Source organism: Mercenaria mercenaria, chromosome 2 (genome assembly GCF_021730395.1).
Source record: "Mercenaria mercenaria strain notata chromosome 2, MADL_Memer_1, whole genome shotgun sequence".
NCBI classification, from domain to species: domain Eukaryota; kingdom Metazoa; phylum Mollusca; class Bivalvia; order Venerida; family Veneridae; genus Mercenaria; species Mercenaria mercenaria.
In genome coordinates, this window is record NC_069362.1 from 112028859 (window position 1) to 112042723 (window position 13865).

Consider the following 13865-nt stretch of genomic DNA (forward strand, 5'->3'; position numbering starts at 1 on the left):
TTGTTACCAACTTGGAAGGCCGTATGTATTTTACTAGTCCCAAAGCGTGACTCTAGTTACCTCCACTGGCGGTCCGTTCACAGAGTCACAAGCACCGACTTTTTGGAAATCAGCGTAACCGAGGTACTTTATTTTTTTAGACATAATTGCAAGTATAATGATGATTTATTGGCGAAAAGAAAAATATTTCTGGTTAGCAAATACATTCTTGTGCTTGTCTTATGTAATACGCAATATGTTATGTCATGAGCACTTCGCAGTACTTTAAAAAAGTCACCCACTGACCTACTTTATCGATTTGTATTTGTCATTGGTGACGTCGCACCTTTATTACGTCACTATTGGCGCATTTCATTCACCGGCATATACCGGTACCGGATAGCAGATAATGGGAAGCACAACGTCTCAGGCTAATTCTAAGTGTATAAGGGCAGTATATTTTGTATATTTACCACGATCTCAAGTTAAATTACAACATTTGAAAACAAAACATACCTTGGGAGAGAACTATTCATTTCTATTCTCATGTGCTTGTTCCTTCATGAACACCCGGAATAAAGTTTGGTGAACAAATCGAGCACGACTTCACACTGTGCTAAATGCTGTATGTTCATGCATATATTTGATAACTATTTTTCTATTAGTTTTTTTTAAGCAGAACATATCAAATAACGCTTCTATTCATGAGATAAATGTATTACCTACCGCAAATTAAAATATCTCTTTGTTTTTCATACTGTGAAGTTTATAATTTATGTTCGTATTAATGGTTACGCATGTTATTCATTCAAGTAGGTAGACTCTCCTTCTGAGCATTTCTTGCTACAACCCGCATCCATTGTCTTCTCATCGGTAAAACTGGCTTTCTCTTCATCAGTTCTGAATGTGTTCTCAAGTAGTTTGTCTTTAGTTTCCGAGAACAGGCAGCAAATGAGACTTGAAGCAATGATCAGAATACCGCTGAGAAAATACATCAGCCTTGGTATTTCATCATTCTGTAAATAAATAAAATAAAATATGGTTAGCTAGCACATTATCTTACTTTCTCAGGAAAACTGTCATTGGACTATAATTATAATCATCAAGGCGAATAATTAACGCCGTTTCGAGTTCAATATATCTTATCAAACACATTCTTTGAAAATTTTGCTTAACAAACATAGAAAACACAGTTGAAATGGTTTTTGACATTGCCAAAACATAATTAACTAATAAAAGAGGTGATATTAAGTGAAGCACTCGTCAAGATTGATATTTAGATATATGATAGTGTTTTGAGATTTTGGAGGTGAACATACTCAATACTAATGTAGATACGATTGCATGTAGTTGACCGTTTCAGTTCCAAAACGATTGGGTGGACACTAATAAAATCAATGAAATACAAACAACACACTTCATTGTAATAATCAAAGAACCACTTACCAAGCACATATTTTGTTGAGATGATAATTAACGTTACTATCACCAAAACATTTTTGTAAAAACGTTCCTTATATCACAAAGAACACGATATTAGGATAGAAACTACGGTGTACAGCTTCCAAAAATCATTGGACAGATAACAGTTAGTTTTCCTCTTGCAAAAAGAAAACAATTTGGAATAAAATAACTGTAGTTCCCCTAACCAAGAAAACAATAGATATAATCATATTAATACACTCTGAGAGATGGTAATTAGTTGACCTCTTACCAAGAACACAATTTAATCAGATTAACCATATACTTACTAACAGCACAAACTGATACCTACCAAGAACACAGTTAAGTTAGATTAATCCCATATTTACCAATTAGATTAATCCCAGACTTACTAAGAGCACAGTTTAGTTAGATTAAACTTATTCTTACCAAAAGCATACCCTGAAATCCCTAAAATAAGCCGCGGCTTATTTTAAATTTTCGTAAAGATTTGGTGGCTTATTATTGAGTCCGGCGAACTTTTGAGTACATATTTCCGGTAAAGGTTTGAAAACCGGCGTATTTTCGAGTACCAAAATATTGCTGATACGGATGTCATATCTTTTGCTTTTAAGTAAAAACATCGGTGATAACTTCAACTTCTGATATAACTATTTTGTTACAATTTCTTAATGAATGAGAAACATCCGATGCAAACAGACCCATTAAAAAGTTTTCTCTAGTATAAAAAACAAATACACCTATGATTAAATCACCCTTCGAGTATGAATAACTTACACAATACGTGATAAACATTCCATTGTGCTATCAATTTAAACTTTTAATTGTCCAGGGTTTTAAAAATTAGCATTGTTTTAAGCGTTTTTTTTTTGTGTGTGTACAGGTTGGTAGGTTTTGTTATCTTATATGGTGTCCTAATAAGGTCCTTGATACTGTTACAAAAAAGTAGACGGCTTATTTTTGAGTACGGCTTATTTATGAGCCATTTTTGCCTGTAGTGAAATGGTGGCTTATTTTCGAGACCGGCTTATTTTCAAAACCGGCTTATTTTCGAGATTTCAGGGTAATTTAGTTAATATATTATACAAGAGGATAAGAGGATAGTAGTAATAACAGAGACACGTATTAGATCATAACTAATGAAGATCTTTATCAATTGGAAAACAAATATGAGGGTTGATCCAGAAATTATATCACTCCGTCATTCATAATTTTCATAAAGATTTTATATTAAATTGTACGCTAATTCAATTAATATATATCATTTTCTATGATGTTTTTGGTTTAAGATAGATAGATATTCCAAGTATACCGCCGATGCTATTTCGTCGCATTCTACTCTGTAAAAACAAAATTCAATTCTAATGTCAATATCCAGTGACGTGCGAAGGTTTTGCATAAATACCACTTTCTCGAGAAGTATACATTATTTGCGAGAGAGGACGCAGTGGTCCAATGGTAACATTGTCTGACTCCGAAACCAGGGGTCGTGAATTCTAGCCCCAGCTCCTCCAAGTAAAAAATACAAACATTGTAATGAGAGTCCCGTGTATGGGTGCTTACACCTGGTACGTTAAAGAACCAGCGAAGCTTCTGGAGTTTGAGTGTGTTCTGTATCTTCTTGCACTATCCTACTACTAACATTACTAACATTCCTATGGATGAGTCGCCCATATGGGTTACCGGTGGCAACTATAAATGAGCTTATATACAAACAAACAGTATACATTACATTATATGATACTTTCAAAAGATATTGATAATTGATAAAATTATATTGGTATGAACTTTCTTTCTATTTTTATTAATCACTTTTTTGTGACACCAGTATAACATTATTCCTTTGATCAACCTTCTTAGGTATTAGTTTATTAACTCGGATTCGGACAGCATTAAACTAGTCAAAACGGTTAAACAACCTTTTGCAGATTTACCAATATCATAAACATTTATGAAACTCAGCTTCTGTTTACAGCAATTTAAAATTTAAACTATGATGTAATTATTACTTCCACGTCCCATTTTTTTTTCAAAAAAAAGAAAAAAGAAACACACTTGAAAGTTTATTATACAGCGAGTGAATGAAAAAGATCCAGTCTAACATATACACCCCTAACATATTGATTTAAATATTCTATCCTTAGTATGTAACATAAAACATTAATTAAAATAACATATTACGAATTGGCATATTAAACATATTGTAGTAGCTATGAAAGGAATTTAATTTCTTCAAAGCCACTGAGGAACGATAATAATGTACGTATCGAGTATGTTAAAAATGTTAAAATGCAAATACATATTACAAATTTCAAGGAAGTTACAATATCTTGTGAACTCACGACTATGCATAACAGTGTCCTTTTTTCTTGAGGCTATCTTACTCCTATTGCCGGATACCAGTGTTCAAAGCCCCTGGTTACTGGTGCCATCACTTATTATTAAAAATATACTACACACCGCCCATAGAGCTATAATACCCATGGAACCTGTACCAACAAATATTTAAACGTTTATTGGATTAATAATCACTTTCAATGCAAATCATGCCAAGTTCCTGCATACCAGACGGGGATTTCCGGTATTTTTAGCGGTGCTGGAAAAACCCGTCTTACACCCCGGGGTGTAAGATGACTCTCGTGCTTTAAATGACGTATTACGAACTACATATATGTAGAAGATTTATGTAGTTATTTATATTTTATTTAAATAAAAAACGGAATAAAAATCCAATACCTTGACAATTCCTCTTTGTTCCTGATAGTATATTTCTCGATTCAAAACACGTTATTTTATCAAAAATTCATAAAGTAACGCTGCAACTGATAAAACAAAACCGGAACTAAACATTGTTTTTTGTCTTTGAAACGGCATGTCGTCTTTCCTGTTTACGGACGTTGCTTTCCCGCGCTTTGTTTAAAAACGCTGCTAAAAGAAATAGTTCTAAAAAGAAAGCCGTTCGATTGATTTTATTTTTATTATTATTTCTTGATATCAGTATGCAAGAAAAAGATTCTGTCACTGGTTATAGGTGCAGATGGGAATATCCGGCTCTCGGGTAACTGTTTAGGCGGTAACTCGGCTGGAGCCTCGTTACCGCCTAAGCAGTTACCCTCGAGGCCGGAAATTCCCATCTACAACTACAACCAGTGAAAGAATCTTATATTAAAATAATCTGTATTTCTGCAAGGAGATCTTCACATTCATTTGACATCAAAACAATAACTTGCTCAGAAGGTTGAAACATCCAATATGGCTATACATCAGACAAATATTAAACATTACACAATAACGACGTAAATTGGCTTTTTGTAAGAATTAAGCGTTTATAATGGGTATTAACCACAATGGGAATTCTTACAAACTCACGAATCGTGCTGGCGATTTTTGCATGATTTGTAAGAATTCCCAAATGAATGTGGTTTATGCCCTTATAAACGCACAGAAATAGCATTTAATTCTTACATTTACCTATTTCACAGTAGCTTGCTACAGAAAATCAAAATACATGTCAGGACATAGAACAGCCAAAAACCCGCACAAGTTAAATTGTCATTCGCCTTATTTAAAATATCGTTAATTCCAGTAGAAAATCATATAGGTTTTTCGATTCAGTTCTGAACTTTGTCACCAGATTTTAATTTAAGCAATAATTTAATGGGTTTTTTTTCCAAAGTTTGGTTTCAAATTTGGAAAGTCATTTCGAAAGACTCCATTTTGTTCATGTTTGTTTTGGTTAATGACGTCAGATTATGTGTGCAATTTCCCGGAAAGGGCCGTCCCTGATATCAACAATGTTGTTTTTACGAAAATAAATGCTTTTTCTTTCCATACAAAACATACAGTGAACATATATATACCATTTTTTTCTCTTATCGCTCGTTTGTAGATATCATTTAAGACTTTTCAAAAATGGGTTGCAGTCGTAGAACGATTGCATCAGTTGAATTTGTTGTAATTTCCAGATGTCATGAACAATATATTCTGGATATTGCTAATGCATCATTATATTATGGTCATTCAAAGGTGCCAGTGCGTTGAACCGATATCAATATTATTTTATACCGAGGGGAATAACTTCCAAGATAATTTATATAAGAATTCGCCTTTACGACTCAAACATGTTACATTTAGTGTTGTAACCTTTATAACCAATAATGTGATGAAAGTTTTGTCCTTAGACACCCAGTAGTTACCTATTATTCTTAAATGATTTAACAGTATTTGAGACGTCTGATATATTTATTGATAGAATATGATTGGACATTTGATACACTATCCTTTTTTAGTGTTTTATACCTAACACGAATTATTTAAGTCGCTTTGAAACGGAGCAAAGCGCCGTTAACCTAGGTGGAATAAAATATCAGTAAGATAAGAGTTATGTCCAATAGTCTATTTCAGTAACACAGATTCTTATGATTTAACAGTCAAATATATTGCTTCTAAATATAAAGCGTAAATCGATATTTATTTATATTCTTCATTTTCCTATAATAGTAAACGAGCAAACAGAACCTTTGATAGACAAAATCGATCAATATACATTATAGATATACACAATATACTTTAACCTATTAAGACTTTATAATGCTATATAGTACGGAATCACGATCTTGTATTTCACATTGTCCGATACTTAATGCAAAAATATCGTACTGAATCCTGAACTTGTATCTCACATGTAAAATATCATACTGAATAATGCCATAATTCATTGTGTTAAAATATCGTGCTTGTGGAAACATAGTATTAACTGATTACAAAAGGTTAGTAGGCACAAATTCTAATATTCTTAAAGTTCCTAAAGTGTATTCAGTTTCCGCTAATTATTCATTATATAAATTGGCGTTTTGGATGTAAAAAGAGTTTTTCTTTTCAAAAGAAGGGAGGAAAATAAAAGAAAAAAATCAGACTTCATTTGATACTTTTATGTTGTTTCCTATCATTCAGATAACGTACTATGTAGTTTAAGCTCGCTCCACATACAATTTGAAAATGTGTTGTTTTAATAGCCTGATTTAATTATTGATTTTGTTTAATTAGATTAACAGAGCTATGTGATACTTTATAAACAAATGATATACACGTAGATGTAGTTTTACATTGCGTAGTGTGAACATGTTACGAGTCAACTGACATTTTGATAACATTGCAATTTTTTGATGTTCAAACTAACATGTCATATAGTTGAAATGTAAGCTACACATGTATTTGTAATATTTGAACTGAGAAATTGTGTTTTCTATATACCATTTTCGCCTTTTTAGAAGAAAAAGAGAGTTGCTGAAGTTAAGATGACTAAAGTGTTTCTGAGATATGGGCCTTTTATGGTTAGATGACATATAACCATATACACAGACAAGCATTTGACCCCTCTCATCAGTAAGTGCCGTGTTTATTATTTATTTAGTAATTGGTATTGCCAGTTTAATTTAATTTGCTCCGATGTAATATGATAAACATTTATAATTATGTCGCAATTTAAGACTCAAATAAATATAATACCAAAAACAAATGACATATAAAACATCTCCCAAGCTAACTGAATAAATGGACAATCTATAACCTTTTACTAAACTTCCTTGTAGATATGTATTAACGGTAGTACCAGTATTTTGTATCATTAAAGAAATTAAAAAGCACCCTTCTGTTATCGATATATAAAATTTAATTTTGAAAATAAGTAAAGTAATTGTATGTAGTTTAGTATAAGACACACAACTTTAAGGTAAATGCACAATGTACAAAATCTAATAATAATAATAATAATAATAATAATAATAAATTATAAATCCATGTGTAGTGTATTTTCGTATGATAACAGTTTGATTTTTCAAACTTTACAATAACACGTCCTACACCGACATTCGTTGCATACTGAATTTATGTCTTTGTAAACTTCTAGGAGAGCTGGAGTCTGCTGGTTTTGTTGTGGTACCCGTAAAGATCAAAAGGAAAGATGCTTGTCAACTCGTCATTGACAATGACATTGTATGGTCACGCAGTCTCAATTTGTTCCAAACAGGTAATGTCCACACTGATCGATAAACAATCATTTCCTGTACTATTTCACTCTAATTTAGTAGTTGTTTACTTTCCAATGGTAGTGCCACGACGGAACTTTTTTTTAGGTAAAGGTGTGTCCCTGGGTGCAACCTAGGCCAGGGGCCGTATTCATAAAGCATCTTAAGTATAATTATAGAGAAAATTGATTTTTTTACTTAATATTACTTAGTGAGAAATTTTATTTTACTTAATAATTAGATTATACAAAAAACAACTTAATAAGTAATTCTTGACTTTTTATTGTGGACGAAAACATTAAAAAAAAACATTAATTTAGACAGATACAACATGCACAATTATAGGTTTTAAAGTGCTTTTTTCCTGAAAAAACAACACTTTAATTGTACTCCACACCCCATTTTGTTTTCTGACTTAAGTCCTTTCTTACGTATTCTAAGTTTTAAGGCTGTTTTTATGAATAGGACTTTGGGGGGGGGGGGTGGGGGTACAAAGCTGAAATCCACCACAAAATCAGTAAAATCTTCAAACTTAATCAAAAACTTATACTTAACGATGCTTTATGAATTAACGGCCCCAGGTAAATACCCTAATCCAGTCATCTTTTCAGGTACATGCGGGTACATGCGGGTCCATGGGTAGAACCAATGTCAGCGAAATACCCTACTCCAGCCAACTTTTATATTACAAGCGGGTCCCTGTGTAGAACCAATTTCAGCGAAATACCCTACTCCAGTTACATTTTCTGTTACAGGTGGGTCCCCGTGTAGAACCAATTTCAGCGAAATACCCTATTCCAATCATCTTTCTGTTACAGTGGGGCCCTGGGTAGAACCAAATGTCAGCGAAATACCCTACTCTTCCAGTCATCGTTTCTTGGTTTACAGTCGGTGCTGGGGCGGGTATTAACCAATATCACGAAATACATTTGTTTCGGTTAAAAGCTGGTCCCTGGCTTAAACCAACTCCAGCTAAATGCCTTCTTCCAGGCATCTTTTCAGTTACAGGCGGGTCCCTGACTAAAACCAACGCCATCTAAATACCTTCGTGCAGGCATCTTTTAAGTTATAGGCGGGTCGTTGACTAAAATCTACGCCAGCAAAATACCATCTTCCAGGCATCTGTTCAGTTACAGGCGGATCTCTGACAAAAATCAACGCCAGCTAAATACCTTCTTCCAGGCATCTTTTCAGTTACAGGCGGGTCCCTGACTAAAATCAAAACGCCAGCTTAAATACCTTCTTCCAGCATCTTTTCGTACAGGCGGGTCCCCGACAAATTCAACGCCAGCTAACATACCTTTTTCCAGCAATCATTTTTCAGTTACAGGCGATCTTGACTATAATCAACGCCAGCCTAAATACCTTCTTCCAGGCAACTTTTCCGTTACAAGGCGGGTCCCTGACTAAAATCAACGCAGCTAAATACTTCTTCAGCATCTTTTTCAGTTACAGCTGGTCCCTGACTAAATCAACGCCCACTAAATAACTTCTTCCAAGCATCTTTCAGTTACAGGCGGATCCTTGACTAAAATCAACGCCAGCTAATTACCTTCTACCAGCTCTTTTCAAGTACAGGCGGGTCCCCCCCCCCCCCCCCCCCTGACTAAAATCATCAAACTGCCAGCTAAATACCTTCTTCCAGGCATCTTTTCAGTTACAGGCGGGTCCCTGACTAAAATCAACGCCAGCTAAATACCTTCTTCCAGGCATCTTTTCAGTTACAGGCGGGTCCCTGACTAAAATCAACGCCAGCTAAATACCTTCTTCCTGGCATCTTTCAGTTACAGGCGGGTCCCTGACTAAAATCAACGCCAGCTAAATACCGTCTTCTAGGCAACTTTTCAATTACAGGCGGGTCCCTGACTAAAATCAACTCCAGCTAAATACCTTCTTTCAGGCAACTTTTCAGTTACAGGCGGGTCCTGACTAAAACTCAACGCCAGCAAAATCCCCTCCTTCCAGCATCTTCAGTTACAGTGGAACCCAGACTAAAAATCAACGCCAAGCTAAATACCTTCTTCCAGGTCATCTTTTCAGTTAAAAGGTTGATCCCTGACTAAAATCCAGCCACTAAATACATTCTTCCAGGCAACATTCCAGTAACAGGCGGGGTCCTTGACTAAAATTAACGCCAGCAAAATACCTTCTTCCTGGCATCTTTTCCAGATTACAGGCGGTCCTATGACTAAATCAACGCGAGCTAAATACCTTCATCCAGGCATCTTTTCAGTTACAGGCGGATCCTTGACTAAAATCAACGCCAGCTAAATACCTTCTTCCAGGCATCTTTTAAGTTACAGGCGGGTCCTTGACTAAAATCAACGCCAGCAAAATACCTTCATTCCAGTCATCAATTAAGTTACGCGGTCCTTGAACTCAAAAATAAACGCCAGCAAAATACCTTCTTTCCAGCCCCCCCAAAAAAAATCTTATAAGTTACGGCGGGTCCTGAACTAAAAATCAACAGCCAGCTAAATACTCTTTTTCAGACAACTTCTCTTGTACAGGCACGTGTCCCCAGGAATTGACCAACCGCCAGCTAATACTCTACTCAGACATATTTTCCGGTACAGACGGGCCCCTGGGTAGAACAACGCCGACTATATAGCCTCCTTACATGAACAAATTCTACATTTAAAATGGGATACTAAACCTACGGTGGTGAAAGACACTTTTTTGGATGTCAGCAACCACAGTTACTGGCAGAGGGGACACCAAATTCCTTTACTGGACTGAATTCGTATAACAAATACGTTTTATTTGCATTTGTTATAAGCAAATGAATTAGTATTTCATGACAATCCTAGACATAACATGTAGAACTATCGTGTACCAGATACAATAAAACCATATGATCTGTATGTTTTGTTATCACCATTACACATAACAAGATATTACAATTTTGCCTATACTTTTAGTTGATAGAAAGAAGAATGATCCATTGATACGAGAAGCTGTAAATGCATGTATATCTACAAACGGAAACTGCAAAGGTTTAAGTCATGATGTTAAACGGACATATGTGGAAGTCAGACTATTACAGAAGGACATATAAGAGTGTAAATATTTTTGAAACAGAACGTTTACCTTTTAATCTATGTATACAAGGCAGAATCTGGCATCCAGACATTGCAGCACAAAATAAAGAAGCCTTTTTTTCGGAAGCAAAGATTCCTATATTTGTCCAGATTAAGAGAACACAGCCTGTCACGCGGCAATAGTCACAAATGAATTGATGCTTCCACACACGTACCTGCATAAATATAGAGGTAACAAAACGCATGTCTTCAATATCAACGAATGTACCCAAACGAAAAATGACATACAACATTTTAGAATGGAATATAGTTCTTTCTGTCTAATAAGGTCATGAAATAGCTGCACTACTTAAAATAACATGATTAAAAGTTATGTTGTTTTTTTGTTAGAAACCATGGTAACAAATACTGATGTGTGCTTAATCATGTTGAAAACAGTTGTGTTTATAAAAAATAAAAAGCTAAAAACTGTTTTAGTTTGCGGTCTCAACAACAGAATTGTTGATGTCTTCGCCATTTCCTAATTTTATACATAACATGTCTCTAAATTTTGGACAATCGTGCTGATTCTTCCCTCAGTAATATCAGCATTTTCATTGATAAAAAGGCGGTCACGCTGTAATCCGTAACATTTCTGTGAGGGTCCGTAGACTTTGGTATCGTTTTTAGGCTAAAATAATTGTCTATAAAATAAATCAATTTGTATAGGCTTGTTATGACTCTCCACGGAAATATGTTGGGTCTGTATGGTAACCAATGGGACATAGCTACGTCTCGCCCCTATTATATCATAATGGACCACCAACTAATTAATACTGTTTGAATTTTCCGGACTGTGTACCAGTACAGATACAGCATTATCCTAACAACGATATACCAAGGCTGAAGTGATAAAACCGTTGAATATTGATTTTTATCTACTATTTTAGCAAACATTGTATTCACAATATGTTCGTTTCAAGTTATTGTTTTTGGCAATATATTTATTCATATGTGGCTGTAGTATCGTGATGTAAACTGGGTGAAGATTCCACTTCTGTGCAGAATTCAATTAGGTCAACAATATCAACGACTCTTTTAGAAGAAGATACAGCCGACAAGATCTTGTTGAAGCTGTCTCTGTATCATAGAAAAACAACTTCATTACGTTTTTATTTTAAACAGTGTGTATATAAAGGACGGTCATAAGTATCATTACTGGTCAACAGTTCATCGAACGTGAGTAACCATAATTTGCGAGACTTTCTCTAAAAATGTTTTAAACTACACCAACGAGAATCTTGAGGAACACATACTATGATCATTTCACAGATCAAACCAACGGCAAAAATGCCACAAATGACAAACAATGAAACGTAACTAAATAGCATAGATCAACCAAATCTGTTAAACAATAACATATAAAATACAAATCAAATCAACAGGGTATGCAATAATCTGGGAATGTACTTAGTTAAAATTGGAACGAAGCTGAACTAGCGTCAGAAGCAAAGGACATTCTCACAAACAGAAACATCGTAACTTGTATTTCGTATACTATATGGCCTAGAATACTGCTTAAGTCCGGTGCTAGGGGGCGTGGCAGTGTTGCATTTTCCAATACTGCTCATGAACAGACACAAATCAAACCGAGTCTGCAATTTCACGTTTGCCCTTTTTCTCAGTGCTTCCGAGGATCTACTTTCCAATTTTATTTACGTCACAACATCGGGTGTTAAGTGCTGTGTGGCGGCCGGTAAAAAGTCGCCCCGACTTACATCTCATTGAATGATATAATTTCTGGTCCTTCGGGATCATTGATTTCAACTCATTTTAGATTTGAAGATTGAATACTGCTTTAACGCCGGTGCAAGGGGCGTGAGCAGTGTTGCATTTTCCATACGCTCATGAACATACTCAATCCAAAACGAGTCTGCAATTTCACTGTATGCCTCGTTCTCGTTTTTCTTCCGAGGGATCTACTTCCAATTCTATTTACAAATATTTTTCATAATCGGTTATGAATGACGGGTACTGGAATTACCGTTAGAATCATAGGAAACTACATTTTACAAATACATGTACTAGCATCTCATAAGCATATAATATACGTGAAAAGAATTTGAAAATTCTCAGAAAGCTTGCTATTATCTGAACATAGTAATCATACTAAAGCGTTAATTAGCGTTCTACTTTTCAACCTAAATGTTTGCGAAAAAGCACGTTTTCAATTAATTGATGAAAATTTTGAAATATGCACTTTCGTTAATTATAGCATGTCACGGAATTTCCATTGAGCTGGAGCTCCATTGTTTTGACCGGTTCAATCGTTGAGTTGATTTCAAAGTCTCCAATTCTTCGTCCGTTTCTAGTACTGGCTCCTCAAAAGAAATATCCTGACATTCCCGGAAGAAAAGGAAACAAACTGCCGATACAATCATCACTATACCACTGCTTAAGTACAACAAGCCGGGGATTCTATCATTCTAAAAAAGAAATAAATAAATACATACATTTTCTAAGGATATTTTGATCTTCTCAGATCGTTCAGCACGACTTTTATGTCGTGTTATTTGTACTGTTTAGTTTCTTAACATGACTCATTGGGTGGTTCAATACTCCCCGCTTTCATAGCCTTGATATTGTATAATCACCCCTTGGATATGGTGCCTGCTTTTCAATTTTGTCCTTTGACAGTTTCCGTGATTAACGCAGGCTCCATAACCTCAATCCCCTTCCTAAATTCCAGTTTGTTAGTTCTGCCCATTGTTTACTCGGGTTTTGGGTCAAACCCTTTACTTTATCAGGTGACCAAACGCCGCTCTTCATGGAATTACACGCCTCCAACACGTGTATCATTGAAGGTTTCCATATTCCACCGCCCGTTGACTACATCTGCGGATGTCTCTAAATTGCTTTTGGGTACTGGTGAGGGGGGGCATGAGTAAATCATGAGTTCTGCTCAACCCGCTAGAGGAAATGGTAGTTAGCATCATTTCCACTACCGTCCATGAACAGTTAACAATCATCAAACCAAGCTGCAACCATTGCTCGTTTTTGTCGTGTTGAGCGACCTGTGAAGTTTCCACTTTTCTCTATTTTAAATGATATTTTTTTGTAATAATGAAATTAACGAAGTTCTTTTTTGCAGAAATGCATAAATATTTGCATCCAGTATCTCATTTTGAAGAAATAAATAGAAATTTCATGAGTTAAAAATGTGATACTTACCTACAGCACTATAAGAAATGTTTTAATTCAATTACAAAATGAACCTAATCGGAATTTAATTCAAAGATGACAAAATGTCATAAACGGTACAAATTTACAAAACAAAAACAATTAAAAAAAGTGTTTATTTCTTAATGATACCGAGACGTTCTCTTGCAAGCGCAAC

General features: G+C 35.1%; 2 protein-coding genes across 6 annotated transcripts in view; one reads left to right on the plus strand and one right to left on the minus strand.

Annotated features, from left to right (window-relative positions):
• LOC123564939 (P-granule-associated novel protein 1-like) overlaps positions 1 to 10456 on the plus strand; it is a 32019-nt gene extending 21563 nt beyond the window's left edge. For 2 of the 3 annotated variants that reach the window (XR_008370004.1, XR_008370006.1), the window contains 3 exons: positions 6693 to 6807; positions 7331 to 7450; positions 10370 to 10456. The gene's annotated coding sequence lies outside the window, so the exon portion shown is untranslated. Of the gene's footprint in view, positions 1 to 6053; positions 6192 to 6692; positions 6808 to 7330; positions 7451 to 10369 lie in introns of those variants that run through there. The other variant, XR_008370005.1, reaches the window with a different exon arrangement.
• Positions 900 to 13865, minus strand: part of LOC123564966 (organic cation/carnitine transporter 2-like) — a 178958-nt gene continuing 165992 nt past the window's right edge. For all 3 annotated transcript variants that reach the window (XR_008370008.1, XM_053537584.1, XM_053537585.1), the window contains one exon: positions 900 to 995. Coding sequence is in view for 1 of the 3 variants with exons in the window: in XM_053537584.1 (XP_053393559.1) it covers positions 991 to 995 (5 nt within the window). In the remaining 2 variants the exon portion in view is untranslated. The remainder of the gene's footprint in view (positions 996 to 13865) is intronic.